The sequence below is a fragment of the Myxine glutinosa genome, unplaced genomic scaffold (assembly GCF_964187855.1).
Source record: "Myxine glutinosa unplaced genomic scaffold, kmMyxGlut1.1 SCAFFOLD_634, whole genome shotgun sequence".
Classification (NCBI taxonomy): Eukaryota; Metazoa; Chordata; class Myxini; order Myxiniformes; family Myxinidae; genus Myxine; species Myxine glutinosa.
In genome coordinates, this window is record NW_027616729.1 from 49,277 (window position 1) to 74,259 (window position 24,983).

At 42.3% G+C, this 24,983-nt stretch overlaps 1 protein-coding gene across 7 annotated transcripts in view; it reads left to right on the forward strand.

Annotated features, from left to right (window-relative positions):
• The window catches only part of SPOP (speckle type BTB/POZ protein), a 66,155-nt gene extending 44,904 nt beyond the window's left edge, over positions 1 to 21,251 (forward strand). For all 7 annotated transcript variants that reach the window (XM_078768868.1, XM_078768871.1, XM_068123225.2 and 4 more), the window contains 7 exons: positions 4,146 to 4,297; positions 4,412 to 4,539; positions 9,512 to 9,689; positions 14,044 to 14,099; positions 14,582 to 14,704; positions 17,360 to 17,502; positions 19,948 to 21,251. In XM_078768868.1, coding sequence (XP_078624994.1) covers positions 4,146 to 4,297; positions 4,412 to 4,539; positions 9,512 to 9,689; positions 14,044 to 14,099; positions 14,582 to 14,704; positions 17,360 to 17,502; positions 19,948 to 20,092 — 925 coding nt within the window. In that variant the 3' untranslated portion in view covers positions 20,093 to 21,251. The remainder of the gene's footprint in view (positions 1 to 4,145; positions 4,298 to 4,411; positions 4,540 to 9,511; positions 9,690 to 14,043; positions 14,100 to 14,581; positions 14,705 to 17,359; positions 17,503 to 19,947) is intronic.
• The last annotated feature ends 3,732 nt before the right edge of the window (positions 21,252 to 24,983 follow it).

The following is a 24,983-nucleotide window of genomic DNA, read 5'->3' on the forward strand; positions in this document are numbered from 1 at the left end:
AACGTTATGCGAACGTGAATGTTATGCGGGAGTCCAAACCTAAGAATGCTGGAGACTAAAGCTGAAATTGGGAAAATTAAATAGCCTATTTTACTCCTGAGGATCCCAGGAGTATCCACCCAAAATATCTTTGCGATCTGTTCAGCAGTTTTTACGGTACCTTCGAACAGACAGACAGACAAACATTTGGTGAATTATAGTAAGAAGCTTGGTATCGCGTACCAAGCCAGCCGTTCCTTATAAACCGTTTCTTCCGAGTGCTTGCCTGAGTGTTTAAAATCAGGTGAGCCACTTGGCGAGCGCTTTACAAACTTATTGAGTTATGGAACACTTCTGCAGACCTGTGGGAGGGTCGCAGCTCGCAGAGCCTTTCCAAATCCTTCATCTATAAACTACTTTCGATTGCGATGGAAACTGCAGAAACTAGAAGGGCACTCAGTAGAGAGCGTACTTCCACCTGGTTGGCCATATCACTCCATGGTGAAGAATCACTTTTAAATTCTAGTAGCCGAATCCGAATCCGAATCTTCACCAAAATCTAATAATTTCGTCCTTGTCGCATACGCTACATCTCTGGCAAATTTCGTCCAAATCCGTCCATAACTTCTTTTTTTTTAGATAGTTTGTTCACAGACAAATGGACAGAGAAACAGATAGGGGTGAAAACATAACCCCCATGCATAACATGACCACCTTTGGTGGCGGAGGTAAAAATGTTCTCATCTCTCAAACGAATGCACACTGAAAGGAAATGGCATGATTCACATCTGTAAACTGCCATTTATGAGGGTATTTACGAGGGTATTTTCATCCAATTGACTTGGAAATGAAACGGCAATTACATACTGCTTCACCCAATTGGGAAATCAACTATTTTTGGTGTCAAAAGGTCAATGGCCAACTCAAGGTCAAACTTCTAAAATCATCAATTTACATCTGCTTGAACCGAGTTTTGCTTAAGATCGTCAATTTAAATCTTAATGAAATGGACAATTTTATGTATTCATAGCAACCTTTTTTTTGGGGGGTGGGGGATGGATTTTGTAAGTCGTGCTCAGCATGTCGTCTTCTTGTTTGTTTGTCTGTCTGTTTGTGAACAAGATATCTCAGAAAGTTGTGGATGGATTTGGACAAAATTTGATGGAGAGTTTGGGTGTGTGACGAGGAAGAATTGATTCAATTTTGGTGAAGATTCGAGTCCGGATCCGGATCAGAGGATTTTTAAAGTGATTTTCTCCATTAAGTGATGGGGCTAAAACTGATATATAGCACGATATCTCAAAACGTTTTGGACGGATTCAGGCGAAACTTGGTGAATGAGTTGGTTTGGTGACAACAACAAGGCGATTAGATTCTGGTTCAGGTCCGAATCCAGATCCGGACTATCAGTGGGATACAAAACGTGAACTGTTGAGCCTGATGGAGGTTTGCTCTCTACCGTTCTATACACAAAGAATTAAGTTAAGCACCCCTACACAACGAATTAAGGTAAGCACCCCCTAATATATATTCTTTGTGTATATGTATACATTGGCATATATTCTAAGGTATGTGAGATCAAATAATGATTGGTATGACATTAGCAATTATCCATTGATGAAATTGAGTGATCAAAGTGAAAAAAAGTGATTGGTTGAGTCAGTGATCCGATCACGTGGGTCCTACACACGTTATTGACGCAAAGATCGCTAGAGGTCTTCTCAGAACAATGACTGTACGTTAGAAAACATAAACGTCATCCACACTGTCCGTGATGGACCTATAGCTCCATACTTAAATTGAGGTGAAAATATGCCTAAAATTCCCAAAAAATTTCACCTTAAATTATTCAGAATAAAATATTGAAAACGGCATGATTGTTATGTTTTTATGTGACCATAATATCACTTCTCCAGAAAATATAGCAATATCATGGGTATATTACACTGTTTTGACGACAACAAACTTGTAATGTGCGAGGTTGTAAAAAAACGGGGGGGGTGCTTAACTTAATTCTTTGTGTATAGTTGTCCCCCGTCGCTCAGCGGAGCGAAAGGGGGACTATGGCTTTCCCCTCCGTCCGTGTGTCCGTGCGGGCGTGCGTGCGGGCGTGCGTGCGTGTGCGTGCGGGCATGCGTGCCTGCGGGCATGCGTGCCTGCGTGCGGGCGTGCGTGCGTGCGTAAGCGAAGGACCGCATTCGAATTTGGTGTGTGGGTGCAACCCACGTCAAAATCCAAGATGACCGCCGCCATGTATGTCTGATGCCATGTATGTCTGAACCTTGTAACCTGCATATCTTGAAAAATAAGCGAAGTACCAACTTCTAATCTGGTGTGTGGGTGTATCTAGGCATAAGGAAGAACGCTATTGAAAATTGGGTCGCCACGTCAAAATCCAAGATGGCCGCCATCATATATATGTCTGAAATTTGTGAGTGAAATATCTCGAAAAATAAGCGAAGTACCAACGTCTAATCTGGTGTGTAGGTGTATCTAGGCACAACGAAGAACGCTGTTTAAAATCGGGTCGCCACGTCAAAAGCCAAGATGGCCGCCGCCACGTATGTCTGAAACTTGAGATGAATATCTTGAAAAATAAGCGAAGTACCAACTTATAATCTGGTGTGTGGGTGTATCTAGGCACAAGCAAGAACGCTGTTTAAAATTGGGTCGCCACGTCAAAATCCAAGATGGCCGCCGCCATGTAAGTCTGATGCCATGCATGTCTGAACCTTGTAACCTGCCTATCTTGAAAAATAAGTGAAGTACCAACTTCTAATCTGGTGTGTGGGTGTATCTAGGCATAAGGAAGAACGCTATTGAAAATTGGGTCGCCACGTCAAAATCCAAGATGGCCGCCGCCATGTTTGTCTGAACCTTGTGAGATGAATATCTTGAAAAATAAGCGATGTACCAACTTCTAATCTGGTGTGTGGGTGTATCTAGGCATAAGGAAGAACGTTATTGAAAATTGGGTCGCCACGTCAAAATCCAAGATGGCCGCCGCCATGTTTGTCTGAACATTGTGAGATGAATATCTTGAAAAATAAGCGAAGTACCAACTTCTAATCTGGTGTGTGGGTGTATCTCGGCATAAGGAAGACCGCTATTGTAAATTGGGTCACCACGTCAAAATCCAAGATGGCCGCCACCATATGTATGTCTGAACCTTGTGAGCGAAATATCTTGAAAAATAAGCGAAGTACCTTCTGGTGTGTGGGTGTATCTAGGCATAAGGAAGAACGCTATTGAAAATTGGGTCGCCACATCAAAATCCAAGATGGCCACCTCCATGTATGTCTGACCCTTGTGAGCGAAATATCATATCATAGCATGTTTTCTGCGTGTTCCACTTTGTCAACTCACATCATTTCCCCGACGGGGGACTTCGGCGTAACGCTTGTTTTTCTTGAGATCAGTTTGGAAGGACAAAGTTGCAGCCAGTTTGCAAGAGGAGAGGCACTAAGTGGTCATCTGTAAAGTGATACAATTGATTCTATTTTTTTTTTCATGGACATAGGTCATTGATGTATATCATAAACAAAATTGGTCAATACAACCTGTAAAGATGTCGACCTCTCGAATTGGATAATCCATTAATAAATTGTCATGCAAAGCACCATGATGCCTCCGAGTGTACGAGAAATCTGATCCACGTCTTGAAGGGAACCCTGAATACGAGCTGCCCAGTCTTATTAGAGACCAGAGAGCTCGAGAGAAGATGAGTCTTGACGTTTGTTGCAATCATTGATTCCATTACTTTGCTTGTGATGTGAAGAAGGCTGTTTAACTACAGTTGAGAGAGTCAACGTTTGCAGCATTTTCATGAAATTGGTTAACATTGTTGATTTTTTTTTTTCCCACATGATCTAAGCAAGTGACCCTCATATAACGACATGCAAAAGGACGGCGAAAAAAAGCACTGGTGCCAGTAGAAATGCAAGGGTTAAGGAGTTATTTTATAGATTGAAAGCTTTTGGATTAATTTTCTGACTGTGGACCATCGTCGTTGCACCTCTGCACAAGTTTTTTTTAAATGAAGTTAGTCTCATATTGTTTACCCAGTGCCATGTTTTATTTTTTTATGCATTCAAAGTTGAAAAGTAAGCACTTATTGTTTTTTCCTTTTTTTACTTTACAAAGTTGTATAAAATATTTTTCTGTAGGTGCCTCAGGGTAAACCCGAAAGGGTTGGATGAGGAAAGCAAGGATTACCTTTCCTTGTACTTGTTGCTGGTGAGTTGTCCAAAGAGTGAGGTCCGAGCAAAGTTCAAATTCTCCATTCTTAATGCCAAGGGAGAAGAAACAAAAGCCATGGGTAAGTGTTTTATTACTTTTAGACTATTTTATATACAAAAATGATGTACATGTTCTGTGTGTCTTTTGCATTTAGTGATTGCCACATTCTTCATCAGTTACTTTACTTGTACAGAGAGCCAGAGGGCATATCGATTTGTCCAAGGAAAGGACTGGGGCTTCAAAAAGTTCATTCGGCGAGACTTTCTCCTTGATGATGCCAATGGATTGCTTCCAGATGACAAACTCACACTGTTTTGCGAGGTGACTTTTCCTGCCTTTCATTTTCACTCTGACCAAGCTGCACCTTGATAACCATATTGGGAAACTAGAACGCCACTCAGTAGAGCGCATACTCCCGCCGTGGGTCAAGTTGGAATAGTACGATTTCACAAAAGTTTGAGGGAGTAGTTCAGTGACAACACAAGACAAGACAACACAAGACAGACACTGCACAGATATATATTTAGAATATATAGAAGATAATGTTAAAAAAAAAAAACAAGGCAATTTCACTTACATTTTCGGATTCAGCATTCAATTCTATATAAGTGAGTGTATTTTGAGGCATGTGTGACTTCAAATAAAATTGTAAGCCAGGAAAAAACGTTCGTTTCATTCCTTAGGGATACAACATGTAAAACTGGCCCAAACGTCAAAACAAAACCCGCTCATTTTAGGTCGTACAAGCTAATGCGACCACTCATTCTTCTGGGAAGAATCCCGTGCACATGCTTGTCACACTTATAACTCACCTAAGTCTTTATAAGTTCATCAAATACTGACACCGCGATTGACATTCGCTGAGGTAAATGTTGATATTTCTTCTGAGGTAAAAAAAGAAAACGGTTTTAAAGCATTATACGTATCAAACGATACATTTTATGAAACCTGGAAACCGAATACACACTTTGGTGGTTTTACAGAATATGTCTTTATTAGAAAAAAAAAAGAAAAAAAAGAACCTTGAAGACGACGTTGCTAACAAAATACACCGCTCTAACGCATAACCACGAGTTTAAACTACATTTACAACAAATATGAAAACTATTTTCACATCACAATGTTAAATATAGAATATATAGAAGATAATGTTTAAAAAAAATGAGCCCTATCTTCCAATGGTAAACAATTCTTCAAAAAATTTCTGGATCCGGAATAATATCCTGAGCTTCACCAAAAACTAATCAATTCTTCCTTATCCCAAGGGCAATCATCCCACCTACTTTCATCCAAATCCGTTCACAACTTTTCCAGATATCTTGTTCACAAACACGAACACACACGCGCACGCACACACACACACACGGACACGATCGTATACATTACTCCCTGGCAGGAGTAATTAAGCATCAAATGCGTTTTCTCCCAATTGTAGCACGTTTTACAACTCATCGCACCATCAATAAAAACTGTGTTTGTATGCAATGCAATTGCAGGGTAATATCTTACATATCAACATACTGGTGTGGTTGATTAATTGCACACCATAATACTCCCTATTATTTTTAACAGTGTATCTCAAAGGCTGCCAGGATATATGCTGCCAGAATGAGGTACATATACATACATATACACACACACTGCATTCAGAAAGTATTCAGACCCCTTCACTTTTTTCACATTTTGTTATGTTGCAGCCTTATGCTGAAATCGTTTAAATTCATTTTTTCCCTCATCAATCTACACTCAATACCCCATAATGGGAAAGAGAAAACAGGATTTTAGAAAGTTTTGCAAATGTATAAAAAAATAAAAAACTGAAATATCACATTGACATAAGTATTCATACCCTTTGCTATGACACTTGAAATTTAGCTCAGGTGCCTCACATTTCTCTTGATCATCTTTGAGATGTTTCTACACCTTGATTGAAGTCCACCTGTGGTAAATTCAATTGATTGGACATGATTTGGAAAGGCACACACACCTGTCTATATAAGGTCTCACAGCTGACAATGCATATAAGAGCAAAAACCAAGCCATGAGGCCGAAGGAACTGCCTGCAGAGCTCAGAGACAGGATTGTGTCGAGGCACAGATCTGGGAAAGCCTACAAAAAAAATTCTGCTGTATTGAAGGTTCCCAAGAGCACAGTGGCCTCCATAATTCTTAAATGGAAGAAGTTTGGAACAACCAGGACTCTTCCTAGAGCTGGCCGCCCGGCCAAACTGAGCAATCGGGGGAGAAGGGCCTTGGTAAGATAGGTGACCAAGACCCCGATGGTCACTCTGGCTGAGCTCCAGAGATCCTGTGTGGAGATGGGAGAAACTTCCAGAAGGACAACCATCACTGCAACTCTCCACCGATCTGGGCTTTATGGCAGAGTCGCAAGACAGAAGCCCACAAAATCTTGTTTCTCACAATCTGAGAGTCCTTTAGGTGCTTTTTTGCAAACTCCAAGCGGGCTTTCATGTGTATTTCACTGAGGAGAGGCTTCCGTCTGGCCTGAACGGCATGAACACATAGTTGGCAGGTACAATGTGCATCATAAGCCATTGGTAGACCCACAAAAGTCTTCCTTCCACCGCTTCACATCTCAAACCTGGGCTTATGAAAAACTTTTAAAGGCATTGGATATATATACATATCTATAATAAGCACCTTTAGAGGCCATTTTTCCCCGCAAAGCGGGGGTTGGCCTTTTTCGGGAACCGTGGTTGTTGTTGTTTTTCGGTCCCCTTTTTGAAGCAATGTTTTACGGCCGGATGCCCTTCCTGGCACCAACCCTTTTTGCCGCCTTTAACGACAAACAGGGAATTACCAGTGAACTGGTACTCAATTAGCCGACCTCGGAAGGATGACAGGCTGAGTCAACCCCCCTGGCGTTAATTCAGCGATCGACCGGGATTCAAACCCAGGATCCTTGGATCCTAAGCCGGCACCCTAGCCGCTAGCCCAACACCAGGGTCTCAGGTTTAAAGGCATTGGATAACGATGGTAATGGTTTCCAATATCTCAGAGAGAAGTTTGGCACAGAGAAAACTGATGATAAACTCAAAGCAGGCATTTTCGTTGGGCCCCAGATGCGAGAACTGATGTGTGATCCCGAGTTCAAAAATAAACTGAACCCACTTGAGTTTGCAGCTTGGGAAGCATTTGTGTTGGTTGTGTAGAACTTTCTTGGGAGCCAGAGAGATGAACAGTATACTGAATTAGTGGACAACATGCTAAAGGCCTGTCAGCGAATGGGCTGTCGGATGTCTCTTAAAATGCCCTTCTTGCATTCTCATCTTGATTTCTTCCCACCCAATCTGGGTGAGGTAAGCGATGAGCTTGGCGAAAGGTTCCACCAAGACATTTCGTTCATGGAAATGAGGTATCAAGGCCAGTTCAACCCAAACATGATGGGTGATTACTGCTGGTTCCTACAACGGGAGACCAATTCCACACACAAGTGCAAGAGCAAGTGTCTCACACACTTCTGAACACGTCTGAACAGTGGGGCCTACGCTGACTATATTACAAGGAAGAGTGTAAACTTGTTTCTGAATCACTCACAATGGGGCAGATCTCCCTATCTAGTTTACACCCTTCCTAAGATTACCATGTTCTAATGTTTTATTAACTTCTTTTTCTGCAACTTGTTTATGCTCTTGGTTTGTACACATTATACACGGAGATCAATCATTGTTATCTAAATATGACGTGAAAGTAATTACTGAGCACTGATATTAGATGTACAATGTGGCGATCTGCAATGATAAAGTATCTAATATTGCATGCCAAGTATCATTAATACATATACATATTTTGAAAACCTGACGTGCTGGCTAAATTCCGACTACAGATTTGAGATCAGCGGCCCGGATTCAGCCAAGAACACCTGCATTTCCCTTAGTAGGAGACGAAAAGATTTTTTTTGTTGCCCAGTGATTATTGCAACAGTCCTTTTGAGACATGATGTCTTGCCTCTCCCTCCATCTAGTCCCTCCACTCTCAACCCACACCATTAAGTTGTTTATTTGTGTAATGCATTATCTCAGTGGTGGTCTGTATTGATTTGTTTAATTTTTGTCTCTAATGTCATATACTCCTGTGTTCTTGATTACTTTGGTTGTAAATTGACAAATAAACTGCAAATGTATTAAATCAAACAACTTTTTGTCTTATTGCTTATATAGAGTTACTTTCCCTTAAATCTAATCACTTGTCTTTGTTCGTCGAGGAGAAAATTTTGGAGAGTGATCACTTACTCGCGTGCATTTTGCTCATGATGAGCTCTGTGGTGTATTTGTCTATAAGCGGACCAGATGTCTGACGAGAGCTACAGTCTCCTCTGTGAGAGTCAAACTCATTTACCCAGTGTGCCGCCTCCTGGCCCGGTTCGGGGATGCAGCCACATGACATTCATAGTATACCATCGGGGAATATGGCTAGCCATCAACCCATGTTAGGCAATAGCAGACCTTACCAGGTGGTTGAATTAAAAGGCCTTGCGGTGTTCTTTGATCCTTCCGGTCTTTCCTATATATTCTGCACCACAGACACATGGAATCGTGTATTCCACATCTGTGCAGTTATGTTTGTGTATTTTCTCCTTCACGCTACTTAATGCTCATCTCAGGGGGTATACACGTTGATAAGTTTACCTTCACCCCTACCAACCTCAAAATACTGTCAAACCTTTGGGATAATCCTGGCACAAAAGGTAGCTCGCAGAGGCCTTTTGGTTGTTCCTCTGGAATTTCCTGATTTATTGTGGCTACCAGTAACATTTTTTTGCGCAGAGATGGTCTCGGTAGCCACTGGTTTTGAAGACCCATTTTAGATGCTTGATCCCGTTTAACCCTCTAAAGTGGATGGTATGTTTTTTGCCCTTTTCATGAGTGTGTTTCCCACCCACATTGGCAAGGCCCATATATCCCCATGAACATGATATAACTTAATTGCTAAACAAAATACTATGCTATAACTTTCTTTAAACCTGTGTGAATGGGCATTGTCCTTCCTGGGGAGATGGGGTGAGGGGTGTGAGAGGGAGGGGGAGGACGGAAATATTTTAAATGCATGTTTGTTTTTTTTCAACTGCTATGTTATACCTGTTTTGAGCATGTTTTGGCCTGTTATACATACCTCATGATTGTAACCTTTTGAATGCTGCACATCTTAAACGTTGTAAATGCCCTCTCAGGTATCAGTTGTAAAACATCTACAAAGGATTAACTACACCAAGATGCATAATAATGAAAGCATGCATGAGCGAGCATATAACTGTACTTTCTTGTACTTGTCAGGTGAGTGTGGTGCAGGACTCTGTGAATATTTCAGGACATTCAAACATGACCACCCTGAAAGTCCCTGAGTGTCGACTGGCAAACGACATGGGTGACCTATGGGAGAGCAACCGTTTTACAGACTGCTGTCTGTGTGTTTGTGGCCGAGAGTTCAATGCTCACAAAGCCATCTTGGCAGGTTTGGCCACGGCGGTGCGAACACTTACTCTGTCTTTGATGTATTTTACTCATTTTTGCTGCGGTCGAGCCAGTGGGATGTTGAGGCTCCTCACGTTTGTTTATGCTTTTGCAAGGCTTAATGTGGTGATCCTGCTCATTATTTTGCCATGAAATTCTCGGTTATAGGCATTCCCTGAACCATCATCTTTAATATTAATGTAGCATTAAGCCAAAGTATGGTATTTTGTATCCAACTGGTTTTGATACTTTTGTATTGCAACCTATAAAACTCAACCTTGATCTTATTTATTTTAAAATGAGATATTATTTGAAAATTTGCTTCTGAATTGTATCCCCAAATTTTAACAACCCGCCTAAGAAGATAAGTTATTGATTAAAAGCTAAAAGCAAGTGCAAAGCAATTTATGATTGTAAGGTATCGCTCTTTTGTGTGAGGATCTCCCATTCCGCAAAGGCCTTGCCCACTAATCCTCCCTCTTCCCCACCACCCACTCCCTCCTTCTACCAACCACGACCCAAATGGAGCATTTCTGGCTTTGTCTCTCCCCCTAAGAACCCCTCTTGTGTATGTGTGTGATCTACTGTCTCCTAAGTTTTGATGCCTACATCTGAGGCTCTTTCTCCAGACATGAATTATCTGCTGTCCTCACACCCCAGTTCTCTTTCTAATCTATGGAGACTTCAATTGCCATCAGGCCAGTTGGCTGGGAGTCAGTCATTGATGTTGCAAACAAGGTTTTTTTTGCGAAACAGCAGCCCTTAATCATTCTTTCTCTTTTCTGACTTGCATCTCTCAAAATGGCATTCATTCTTTGTTATATTTATTCGTGTTAAACCTTCTCTCAAACCTTCCCTGCTCCTCTTCCACTCCTCTTGGCTCTTCTGATCATGTTATTGGTGGATGGAGGTTGTGTTTTCGTCCCTGCCTGCCAATTTGTCTGTCTGTTTGTCTGTGAGCAGGATATCTCAAAAAAAATGTGGACGGATTCGGACAAAACTTGGTGGGCAGGTTGGGTGTATGACTAGGACGAAGTGTTCAATTTTGGTGAAGATGCGAATCCAAGCTATCAGTGGGATACAAAATGTAAACTTCTCCACCATTGAGAGATGGGGCCAAAAACGATATATAGCACGATATTTTGATATTTCAAAAAGTTGTGGACAAGTTATGACAAAACTAGGTGGATGAGTTGGTTAGTCGATTTTGGTTCAGGTCCAGATGCAAGTCGGAACGATCAGTGGGATACAAAACGTAAACTGTTCGGCCTGACGGTGGTATGCGCTCTACCGAGTGTCGTTCCAGTTATGGAAATGTTTGTCTTCTTGGCCCTCTTCAGAGAGGCACAAAGGTATTGACGTATATGTCAGTTCAACATGGCAGAATTTTTGGTCTGAAATCCACGATCTACCTCACAGAGTGGCCCATTATCTCATCAGCTCCTGATATCAATAGTTCCTGGAATTCCTTCCTCAACAAACTACATTTCTCCTTTACTAATCCATCCCTCCATGCCTCCAACTGTTCTATTCAATGCCTGATACTGATACACTGAGGCCTGTGGCAATGTACAATGCAGTCTAAGTTTTCCACCTGGAAGGCAAAAGCAACAGATGATAACCTAAATTAGACTCCCCACATAACTAGTCTCACATTGTTAGCCCTCGTTGGACTTTGCCCGAAACGAGGGCTTATGGATTGGGTCTCATTTTTCCGTCCGTCCATCTGTTCATCCGATAATGCGTGCATGCGTCCGCAACCATATATCGGACATGTATGGACTGATTTTGTTCATATTTGGCAGAAAGACAATACATGATGGCACCTCATTTTATTTCAGGATGCGATCAAAGATGGCCGACTAGCGGCCATTTTAGTTGTAAAAAGCCCGATGTTGAACACGTCCTCAACCATTTCTCGGAAAGGCATTTACTGATCTTGTTAAAACTTGGCAAACAGATAATGAATGATGTCTTACATGTGTATGTCATTTATTTTCGAGATCATATCCAATATGGCCGACTGGCGGCCATTTTGTTAATTAAACGAGTCCCCAACCATTTATCGGACATGCATAGTCTGATTTTGTTCAAACTTGGCACAATCACAGCACATGATGGCATACACGTGCACCTCACTTTATTTTGCGATCTGATCAAAGATGGCCGACTGGTAGACGGGCGGTCATTTTAGTTATTAAAAAATTCCTGGTATTGAACACGTCCTCGACCATTTCTCGGAAATGTATTTACATTTACAGGGGGAATGCGAGTTTGGGGCAGGTTCTTTGGAATATTTTTGGCCATGATGCTGGCAATTGCATGCCTACTCATTGCAAAGGGCACTGCGGGATATTTAACGTCCACCAACGAATGCCAGCAGACGGGACACCCGCTAAATGGCCATCCGAGGGACGGCACATTGAAGAATCACCCTGCCTATAAAACACCACGATTACAGTTTAGACCTGGGCTAAGATTCCAATCCAGGTTAGACAGCTTAGAGGTGAGTGTTAATACCTCTAAGCCATCCTGCCAGCCCATATCCATCACTGCAGAATTGGAACAAAATACCTAAAGTTGTTTGTCAACTACCTGAAGCATCGCTTTCAATGCAAGAATATCTCATGCTTTCACTCTGGCCAACCCCTAGAAGTGTTTTATTCCCTGGAACCTCTGTGTCTCATCCTATGTCACAGCCTGTGTGGAGGAAAAGGACATCTCCAAACTGTCCTCGAAGACTGGCTGGCCCTGCAGCTTCACAACGAGTCCCCCCTGCCTCCTTAATGAAAATATAACGAATTGAAATAATATTTTGCATGAAATCTATATGTGGTATTGAAGCTCATGGAATATGATTGTATATAGCTTAATTTATTGTCTTAAATATTGTCGGATCACAGGATTTCGCTAATGCAGACCTTCTGTCTCAGAGGTCCAAATCCTCCACAAATGGCCAGACGATCTTTACTAAAGTCGTGCTGTGAGTGGACAGTGCTTGTGGCTCCTATCCACATTCTAATAGTGGGAGACTCTGATCTAATTGAATATTGCCCAATTGCCGCTGAAACTTTTCCAAAACTGGCACTTTTGGTCCAAGCACGTGCGAAGGCAAGAATGCGGGAACATGCTCCTTGTAATTATAGGGTTTATTATAAAAGAATCCGGTTGATTGGAAAGACGAGCCACTATAAATAAATAAATGGACAGATCTGGCATTGAAAAAACAAACCAATAAGGGAGCACACATATTTATTATACAAATGAAACTATAACCCCCTGTGATGCCAAAAATTAACCGTTATCCGATACATCCGTAAAAATGGGGTGGCTTGAGGTCGGCATGACCTGGTCTGTCTATAATAATGGGCATCGTACAAGTTGGTTCGGTACAGGGCTGGAGGCGAAGGGGGCGATGGCGAGGAGATTGCTTCCAAGATCTCTCAAGCAGTCTGCACCAAAGGAACGCTTAAGATGTAGTGTGACAAAGAGGAGAGGTAGTTTGCACATTGGTGCTTGACGTTTATGTCCTTAGGGCTTGCTTTGCAGGACGTGGCTGGTCTTGCAATTGGGTGCTCACCATCCCGTGTGTTACCTCATTGTCCCACTTAATTGGGGTTCTTCTGTCGTACTTTTTTAACCAGGTGCCACAGAGATCTCTGTGAGGGGCCATGCAAAGCTATATTTAAGGGCTCACAGGATATTCCATGGCTGTGTGTGCAGTGCTTGGTTGGTATGCCTGTTGGTATTCACCTCAAAGTCCTCCACTTGGCCTCGCCTGAAGACAGGTTTTACACGACAGGTCCTTACCCTATACTGCTCCATGATGTATGTAAATTTCCCCCTCAGTGCACATATTACGTACAACTTATCCCTGACGTGTCCCTATTACAGGTATAAATCTAACCTTCTCGAGCACACATTCCATACTATTATCGCATTCTAGCTACGGATCACTCACGTCTCCCACCCATCGCCTTCCACGTAACAATATAAATACTGCTTTTCTGGAAACTTTTAGTTTGAAGCTGATGAAGCATTTAATAATATGTCTCAATGCATGTCAGATCGTTCATTTTGAATTCTGAGATGAAATTATTTCCCCACTTTTGCAGTGATTCTAGCCTACAATCTTGCTTTCACATTTTTAAAGAACTCATCTTGATTATTTTCTTCCCAATTGCAACATTCGTGCTTATCATACAAAAATATGGCGGGTACTCTTTATCTTCATATAAAAAAAGTTGTCTATCCTGAGAATGATAAGCCGAGCTGCAAAAATTATTTTTCCTTCCTTGTAGTATATATCAGTGTGTTTTAATGCTTTCTTCTCTTTTTACTTCTCCCTCCCCCAGCACGCTCTGCAGTATTCAATGCGATGTTTAAACATGAGATGGAAGAAACCAAAAAGGTACATTTGCTTTTGTTTGCAATATATTATTTTTCACATCGTTTGAACTGATCTCAGATTATGTTAAATTACACAATCGGTGAATGTGTACCAATTTCTTATGGATTGAAATGGTATCTGATTACATTTTCCGTGAACACCTGTGAAAGTGCATCATGCGAAAACGGTAGAAGCTACATTTGAAAGAATATTCTTGACATGACAAAGACAGGTACCCATTTAAGCTTTGTTGGGCTGGAAGGTTTAAAATCTTTCCCGTCCCGATGCCACGGCTGAAGCCATAACCACAGGGTGCCTGAGAGCAGATACTAGTAATTTTGCATCTTGTAATTGAAGTGCACTGGCATTTGAAGACTGGCAAAATGCAAATAAAAGTATTCCCCCCCCCCCAACCCCCCTATATGTTGGTCTTTCTTCGCATTTTCTATTTGCAACAAAAAGTGAAAATGCATCGTTACTATTGGCCCGTTGTTACCTCTTAGAATCGAGTGGAAATTAAGGATGTGGAGCCCGAAGTTTTTAAAGAAATGTTGCGTTTTGTCTACACTGGCCGAGCGCCAAACCTCGAGAAAATGGCGGACGATCTACTGGCAGCGGCAGACAAGGTACGTATGAGGGCCTGCAAGACGAGAGAATTCTATGAACCACCAATACGAGGCCGAGGTGTTTGCTACAAAGTGCTCGATTTGAGTCTTGGTTTTTTTTTGTCAATGGGTGTATATTTGTACTGTGCGACTAATTGCGTACACGTTGTACCATGAATGTTCCTTTGTCCTCGTCTTGTGCCATCACTGAAGATGGGGAAAAAATGCGTTCTTAGCTCTCTTTTGCAGTCGTGTGCTTCATTTTGATAACACCACACAGGACGTTATAGGATTTTAAATGACCGTGTGCAAAGTGATTAATGGTTCCCTTCAAAAGCAATGAACTCATTTTCTTTATCTACCAGAACTTTATACAAGCAATAGATGTGAATGGAGTCTTCCCTCTGCTGCAGTCCAAATAATAACTATTACATTCCATCTTCCATGCTCGTCTTGGGGTTGTCTGTGTAAGAAAGAATAGGCCGGGTGTGTTTAATTCATTATTAAACTGAGCTCAAATCTGATTCGGATGAATACAGTGAAGATTGGTAAAGCGTGCTCGATTTAAAAAACAAAATGGATGCATTTATACCGACTGATTTGTATTATTATTATTTTTTTTTGAGTGTAACATGAGCAGAAAGCTTGGAGATGATAGCGTGCCTCGTGCTTTCAGATGAAAGGCCTTTTATAAGTTGAAATTAGGTTAACTCGATATAGACAATTACACGACTGTTAAACGACGCCAGAGGCAGACATTTGGAGGTGGTAAATCTGTCTCCCCTGCAGTTTCAACTCTTGTAAAGCTGTCCCATTTAAAGCAAACCCATTATTTCCTACAACGCAAGAAGTATCTGCTGTTAAAAAGAAAAATACAAAAATATATTTCTGTATCGCTTGGTGGGTATAGCAAAATGAGGTTGGGGTGAGAGTGAGGAGGAGACAACCTCATTGTGGGTGTCGTGGCTGGGTGCATATAAATGGATGGTAATGTTGATTCTGTAAAAAAAATCGTCGAATAATGAGCCTGTTCAAACTCTGCCTGCTGCTCCACTCACTTAAGATGAACACAATGCAAATAGGCATTTAGGCTTCGTAATTGATGGGAATAATGTTACATTGATATAATGTTGGACACATTATATCAACTAGTAAGATACCCTTGCTATGCACGGGTGGGAGGCCAGAAGCAAACAGGCAATGCAGATACGGCGAATGCTAAAGCATGAAACCAATAAATTCCACATTCCTGTAGCACCCTCAGTCGCACGTCAGATATGGACAGCAAGTTCGTGAAGGACTTCCATGAAAAACGTACCCCTTCGCAAACAAACGGGTACGTTCACGTATAGAAACATCGATCGTGGGTCCGTGGCAAATCTGCATAGAGCGATCCGGGAAGTTCACGTTTAGAAAGTAGAAACCATCACGGCATGTCGTCATTTACATCAACTCGATATCTCTTTTTTTCATTCCAAACAACATATCTCCAATCACAAATTAATAACAAAATAAACTTTTAACAACATTGTTAATGTTTCCTTCATTGTAAAAACTACCGAGTCAACAGTTAAAAGGATTTTGAGCCGATAGGTGTTACGGCCTCGGCAAGATCGATGGAGACAGCGATCTGTTAGCGTATACACCGCCCAAATAGCTATGTGGAATTCTCTCATGTGAAGATTAAACTCACGTCGTCTGAACTTTGGCCGAGGTCATTATTTACTTTTAATGATGTTTATATATGAATCAAAAAGAAGATAATTGGTTTTGGGTCGTCGTTGCATATCTCGTGGGATTGTGAGTTGGAGAGATGACCGTGATGGCGGGGGGGGGAGGGGGGGGGGATTGGCATTCTCTCAAGCAGGGATTCAACCCATGTCCTTATAAAAGGTCTTTGTCCGAAGTCACCGAGTCCGATCGGTGCAGCCGTTTGTGCAGCACCTGGGGAAATAACATTATGCGGGAGTCCAAACCTGAAAATGCTGGAGGCCAAAGCTGAAATTGGAAAAACAATATACCCTATTTTACTCTAGGCCTAGGGGATCCCAGGATTACCCACCCAAAATATTGTTGCGATCGGTTCAGCCGTTTTTGCGGTACCTTCGAACAGACAGACAGACGGCCGGACATTTGGTGAATGGACACCAAATGCGGAGGCCAAAGCTGAAATTGGAAACACAATATACCCTATTTTACTCCAGGAGATCCCAGGATTACCCACCCAAAATATCGTTGCGATCGGTTCAGCCGTTTTTGCGGTACCTTCGAACGGACGGACGGACAGACAGACAGACAGACAGACAGACGGACGGACATTTGGTGAATTATAGTAAGATGTAACAAGCACAGCTATAGTTTTCCGGCAGGGCTAATGCAAGTTTTCTTGGACGCTGTATTTCACGAGCATTGTGGTTGTCCATTCATTTGGACTTTGGATCTTCAAATTATACGTTTGTATTTTCAGTTTTGGGGCACTCGCTCCTCGCACCGTTGTGATAGTCTTATCTACTGCGTGGTGAATGGGAAAGTCAAAGTAGTGTTACGTCAAGCTGCATTCCTTTGTCATGGTTGAAAGATAATAAAGGAAAAAAAAAAATTGCTTCGTTTACGTACCCATCTTCATCGGACCATGGAGGATTTTCCCGCAATGCACGACTTTCGTGTCCTCCATAGTATGCACTCGATCGGCTCAAGGTGATGTGCGAAGAGGCACTGTGTGTGAACCTTTCAGTGGAGAATGCGGCGGACACGCTCATCTTGGCCGACCTACACAGTGCTGAACAACTTAGGGCGCATTCGATTGATTTCATCAACAGGTGTGTGTTTGTTTGCCTGCATACGCCAAATGTCTTTCACTCAACGATGCTTTTACCTTCATCTTCTTCACATTTTTGTTTGCCATTGTACTTAGAGCTAAATGTTATTTGATCAAATTCTTATAAGGATCTGAAAGCTGCAACTTTTTCATCATTCCATTGAAGTGGGAGTAATCAATTGTTGGCAAGGCCAGTGACTAAATTTGTGACTTGAACGATGTATATAGGGTATACATGGGGTTTAAAATCTCAACTCTGCTAATATTATTATTACTAGCAGAGTACCCTGCCCTATGGGCGATGTTGTTCCAAGCATGCAACATGGTTTTTTCCCATCAGATACAGTATTTTCTGCTGACACTACTTTGACTTGGATTTCTTGCTGATTTCCTTTGGTAATATTGCTCTTGCTGATTTCTGTTCAACTTAGGTGTCCTTGGTTTTTGAGGCATCTTGATTTTCCAGAAAAAAAAACAAACATCAAACGTCACCCAGGCTAACAATACCCATGACCACCTTACCCTCCCTTCCCTTGATCTCCTCACAATCCCCCATCAGCCATCACTCTAGCTAACAATGCCCACAACCAACCCACACCCCCCCCTTTCTTCCTCCTCTCCACCATCCCCTCACAATCCCTCATCAAGCATCAACCCCACACCCCTCCCTCCTAATCCACCTCACTCCCCCTACAATCCCCTTTCAACCATCACCCTAGCTAACAATACCCATTACCCATGACCACCTTAGCCCCCCTCCCCCATCCCCTCACAATCCCCCATTAGACATCACCCGAGCTAACAATACCCAAGACCACCCCACTCTACCATCCCCTCACAATCCCCTATCAAACGTCACCCTAGCTAGCAATACCCATAACAACCCCACTCCACCTTCCCATCACAATCCCACGTCAACCGTCACCCTGCCTAACAATACCCCACGACCAACCCCCCCGCCCCCCTCTTCATCATCCCCAATCAGTATCGGAATCCGAGCTCGGAATGCGCCGTTTCTCTATGTATCGTCACGGGCAGGGTCCACGGTGAATTCGCAATATGACGTCACTGGCAATCTCGAAAATCGACAGTCTAGGGTTTTTTTCGGCACTTTGTGATTGGCAAATAATAAAAAATTCCCTTCAAATTAGACCGTGATTAATGATTGCCAATGGTTTTTCAGGAAAAAAAAATTGCATTTTGGTTCCCCCTTTAAGGATCGTTTGGGTCTTTTCAGTCTTTTGGGTCTTGATGGTCTTTTGATTCTTCAGGGTCTTTTCAGTCTTTGGGGTCTTTTCATTCTTTGGAGTTTCTTGGGACTTTAAGGATCGTTTGGGATCTTTGGAGTCTTTTCGGTCTTTGGGGTCTTTTTGTTCTTCGGGGTATTTAAGGGTCTTTGGGGTATTTTGAGTCTTTGGGGTCCTTTGGGTCTTTTTGACCTTTTGGGTCTTAGAGGATCATCGGGGTCTTTTTCTCTTTTTGTTATTTTGGGTCTTCAAGGATCTTTGGGATATTTTGGGTCTTCATGGTCTTTTGTTTCTCTTGGGTCTTTGCGGTCTTTAAGGGTCTTTAGGGTATTTTGGTTCTTCAGTGTTGTTAAGGGTCTTTGGAATATTTTCAGATTTTGTGGTCTTTTAGGTATCCGGGGTCTTTTGGGTCTTCCGGGTCTTTTTGTTCTTTTCAGTCTTTTAGGTCTTCAGGGTCTTTTAGGCCTCCGGGGTATTTTAGGTCTTTGGGGTCTTTAAGGGTCTTTGGAGTATTTTTGGTCTTCAGGGTCTTTTCCCTTCTCTGGGTGTTTTGGGTCTTAAGGGTCTTTTGGTTCTCTGGGTATTCGGGGTCTTTAAGGGTCTTTGGGGTCTTTAAGGGTCTTTGGAATATTTTCAGTCTTTGGGGTCTTTTGGGTCTTCAGCATATTTTTGGGTCTTTGGCGTCCATTGGGTCTTTTCAGTCCTTTAGGTATTCTAGGTCTTTGGGTTGCATTGGGTCTTCAGAGTCTTTTCAGTCTTTTTAGTCATTGGGGTCTTTTGGTTCCTTTGAGGCATTTGGTCCTCTGGCTCTTCTTGGTCTTTTGGGTCCTCTGGGTACTTTAGGTTAAGTATTTCAGGTTACATTTGTGGGTGGAGTCAGGTCAGCTTGTCCAAGCAATGGGTGAAGAACGGACATACATACATACATACATACATACATACATACATACATACATGCATGCATGCAAACACTTGCTCCATTATATATAGATTACTGGAATGACATTACTTTAAATTTTCAAGAACTCTATAAAAGAATCACTGCAGTTGTATGAGCTCCCTCGAAAATGTAAAAATCTTGAATCCAGTACGAGTTCTTCCACGAGCCTCTATCATACAGAGTTACTTGCATAATAATCTTAAAACATAAAGTGTGGATTTAATTTGTTTATATTTTGCCACTGCTCCTTTCTTCCCAGCCACGCCACAGACGTGCTGGACACGACCGGCTTCAAATCGATGATCCTTTCTCACCCGCACCTTGTCGCGGATGCTTTCCGCGCACTAGCCACAGCACAGTGCCCACCTTTGGGGCCACCTCGGAAGCGACTGAAGCTGTTGTAGCAGCGTCAAGGAGTTAGACGACTGTGTGAGAGGGAATGGACCTTTCCACTTTTCAGCCAGTGGTCTGTCTGTGATGAACTGTGCAAAATTCTCTATGGACCTAAAAACTTTGGCCAAGGAATCGGATCTTGAAACGTTCGTTATAATTTGATTCATTTTGCACAGGAAGTCGTTGTTTGTAAATTTGTAAATCGTACAAAAAATTTCATTACCCTCGTCAATCTCTTGCACAAGAGATTGTTTTGAATCTCACTTTTACAAAAGAAGTATTTGAACGTTTAGTTTACGTACATTGCACTTTATTTATTTGTCGAAGTATATTATTGAAGTCACTGACTTTACTCCAACATTTGCTTTAATGTTTGCCAGTGACCTTTTTTCATACTTTGTTTTTGCATGTCCAAAATTGGCTGGTGAGGCTCTTCAGTCAAAGGGCTAAGTTACTTTACTTGGCTCCTCACACCCTCATCTCTTTTGTGGCTGCACAAAGCAAATCGCACAATTTTATCCAGTACTAGTTTTATGCTTTTTTGGTCATACTCATCGTTATCCGAAGAATCGTTAGCTCGTAGAATGTAGAAAAGGATGAGACGCCTCTTTGCAAATGCTTCCAGCCCACGAAAGCTTTCGCTCTGGAGGAAGTTCATTTTATCTGATGGCCAACAGTGTTTTGATTCAACTGTGATCATTTTGCTCACCTAATATGAGATGAGGCAGTGCATGCAAAGGGTAAGGATCAGCCCATTTAGCCACTGCTGCACGTACATTGTCCGTTTGAACAGCGGGGCAGCGTAGAGCTTTCTCATGCAATTACAATACAACAGGAGTGGAGTATGCTTCCCAGTAGGGTGTCCTCAGAAAATGCAGCCATGACAAAACGCACTCTGGGCTTCGGGGAGGTTAGTCGAGTGTGCCGTGCTTCACAACCATCTGGAAAAGAAAATATGACCAATAACACCTCTTTTGTATTATCCGTTTTGCATAATTTCTTGCCTGTGTTTGAAGATTGTTTTAAATAATGTATCCCTTTTTCATAATAGACTTGATGCTTTGGAAATTTCATTACAGTAGGATTCATATTAAGCTGATGTAGCTTTGCACACATTGTACATCCTTGTAATGTGCAACCTCAAATAAATGTATTTGTGGGTTTTTTTGATGCTGTGGTGAAATCATCATCATCTTTTTAATCAAGAATGGGCCTACATTTGACCTAATAGCTGTTTTACTTTAATGCAAATACAAGGGCTATTCAGTAAGTTCCATAGCCAAATATCGGAAAACAAAACAAGCGTGATTTTCCTATTAAAAGATTATTTAAAATGTACATAGAAATATCAAAAGTACAGTGGAAAAATATCCAGAAAATGAAGTCATTTTTATTTCAGGTCCTGGGTGTATGCATCTCTTTTTTGTATGGCGTGCCAATTAAAATGCTTTATGTTATTTGCCAGCAAATAAGGTTAACATATAATACGCATGTGTTATTTTAAAGTATATATTGTGCATGATTGTAAAGATGTGGCAATTGCTCTGTGGTTAAAAAAAAAAAATTCACTGATCCGTCTCGAATCAACATGTCCTGGGAACTAAAACATCTGTTGTATTGCCTTAGTCGCAGTCACACCTCGGTCACTGGATAATGAATTTGCTTTTCTTCCAACGGAAAGCCTTTCCAACTGCTAGATGTTCCTGTTAATTGAAAAAGAGTTAAAGACCATGACCAACACCATGCAGGGCCTTGCGGCCCTTTTTTTGCTCTTCGTTAATGCTGTTGTGCTTCGTTGTACTTCTTTATCCTCCCTCGCCAAAGCGTCATCTCGCGACTCTTCTTTCTCTTCCCATCTGGGGATATAGACATCCTGTCTTTGGATGCTAAATGTCACACTTGCATGTTACTAAAGGTTTCCATAGTTCTTTTGATTCCAAATTTAATGCAAAGAAACCTTTAAAAAAATTGTGTTCCAACAATTTAATGGTTTTATACTACATAAATGTTTCTTTCTCACTGATGATTCAGCGATGAGATATTAAAATTGTTCCACCTCAGAGGAGCTTTCCCGTTTTAATAATTTAGGTTGAAAGATCCTATTTGCATGAAGCATGCAATGCAGAGCAACATTGAAGGCAATGTGCTTAAAATACCTGCTTAAGTAGCACAATTAAAATAAAATATTGTTATGTCGGTGGAGTAGAGCGATATATATAGTCAGGTAGATCTATATAGGTAGTGTGCTCCGATTATCGTGATAGGGAACTCCACATGTAATAAGATTGTTTTGGCGGTTTGTTCGCGGAAGTGTATCTCCGTAGTCATACAAGGATGACCCTTGTGCTAATTATCGTAGGGATTATGTTAATTTTTCGGCTCGTAAAACCTTGTGATCACCCTGTTGTCCCTTATGGCACTGCACATAGATGCTCGTGAGAAAGGCCCATTAGTCCACTAATTAAACAATTAAGAAATAATAACTAACCAGAAGACAGACATCAAGACCAGGGCTAACAACCCCGCCTGGTTGAACACACATCGCACAGGCAGGCTGGGAGCCATGCCCAGAAGGACCCCATTGGGCGGGAATTAACCAACCGGAAGGCAGGAGCAAGAAGTGACCCGTTGATTGGTGGAAGGAAGGCTGAGAAGGTAGCAGCGTGCCGGTTGGCCAGGTGCCACCGAGGATGTCGGAGGCGGACGGGCCGCTGATTGGTGGAGAGCTGGACCATGTAGCGGTGGCCTGCGGGGCTTGGTGAAAAGGACTGATGACATCACGACTCCTTTGATAAAATAACCCTCTGACGGACATTTTCTCTCTCTTGCTCTGGACCTTCTGCTTGCCCTGGACTTCCCTTGCGTTCCTCTATATTCTCTTGCCTTTGGACTTTGGTGGGGAGACGAAGAGTTCAGAGACACCACCGGGAGACGTGGAGAGTTTTTCCAGGCAGGAACGACGCGTGACCAAGGACAGCTCGACTGGGACACCATGAGGCCGGGGTGAGTGAGGCGCTCTTTGAGGCCTAGCAGCGAGCGAGCAGACTGTGGCTTTCTTCTCGCCAAGCACGGAACAGCGTCCACACGGCGAGTTTGGGGCCGACACTGTTCCTGACAGGATACTTCAGCCCATTTGAGCTAAGTGCACTATATAAAACCACACACCATTATTTTCAAGTTATCTTCTTCCTGTGTCTGTGTTTTAAGTTTGGTGAAGGAGCGCTCCATTTAGGTTTTAGTTTATTGGCACGCTTTTCTGGTTATCGGGTTCCGTTTGAATAAATCTTTTCATTATTTTCCCTGTACATTCTAAATCCGTTTTTCGCTTGAGTTATTTTTGCAGCTCCGGGAACTGCCAGCGGGTCGACCAGGTAAGGCTTTCCAGCTTCTTCTTCTTCTTTCTTTCTCCCACGCGTCTATAGTACAATCCGCTATTGAATTGAACGCCTCAAAGTAATGCTCGATTGCCTTCCATGGTTCTTTCAGTATTAATTGAGGGAATCACACGACAATATAATTGTGGTCGCCTGGTCTTCAACGACCGACACACCACCTGGCGGGGCGGGTAGGAGATGTGAAAATCTGTGTTCGCTGGGTTAATTTGGTGATTTGGCTGGGTTAATGTTGAGAAATTTACGTTTCCAAATGCAATGAATGTGGCAGAATTGCAGACAAGATAGCCGAGTGAAGCACATCAGCGATCTGGATAAGTGTAGACCCAATTTGCCAGTTTAATGAATGAATAAGCCACTTTGCTAAGCGCTATGGAGCCCGCTTCTGATGACAACATATTGTCATCAAAATAGTTTATTCACAGAGAAAAAGCAGGGAGGGGAAAAACATGGCCTTTCAGCAGCGATCACAATTATATCAATAGATTACAAAAACGTTCTCAGGAACCACAATTGTCTTAGCAATTGCATTTAAACGCATTAGTTTGGGGGAAACATGGAACTCAGTAGGGGCTTGACAATACAAAGAACCTGTCTTGCATTGCACTGCTCATGCACGTGGTGTGGCTCTGTCGTCCACGTGAGCTCACTCCTCAACTCTGTCCAGATGCTTGATTCTCTTGGGCATGCAGTGGTTCGGTACGTGCCTCTCCTCGTGTGCCTCTCTCCAGGACTCAAAGGAACTCTACCAGCAGCCCACAGCAACCAAAAGACTTCCCAAGCCCAGCAACTGAAGAGCGCATGACCAGCAGCAGCGAAGATGGCAACGAAGAGCAGCAGCAGCGCACGACACCACCTGAAGAAGAAGGGGCGAACACACATGTTCTCCACACTTTTATAATCCCCATTGAAGTATGTCGTGGGGTGGGCCCATTGGCCAAAGCAGTCACACAGGTGTTCATTTAAGGGCAGGTTAATACTGACTTGCACTGACTGTGATCATACCACAGGACTCGCTCATTGGTTATTACAAGGGATTGAAATTCCATAACAGGACACATAGATTACGACGGAGAGTCACAATGATGGTAGGAGAGAAAGGTGGTGCTTAGACACATGCACTAAGGTAGATAAACTAGATCTTTCTAAACATGTACTCAAAATGTTTTATCATTACAAGAATTACATCACATTTGTGCTAACACTTATAAAATAACTATTCTAATCTCTCCTCCATTTTACCCCCTACACCAGATCCGTAACAATATAAACATAAGCTTTGAATTGGTCAATTTGTCTACTGGAGGAGAAGAGGAGAAGACATCCCTCAACTTGTATCGAGGATATTTGGCTTGCTCACCATGCTTGCTAAGTGTGAGTTGGTGAGAGTGAGTTGGCATTGAAACTGAACCCACAAATCAGTGGCGAAAAGCAAATGCTGATCCATTCAACTGAAACAAGAAGCTCAGAAAAAAATACCTTGGGTCGAAGCTCACTTGGGTCGAAATTT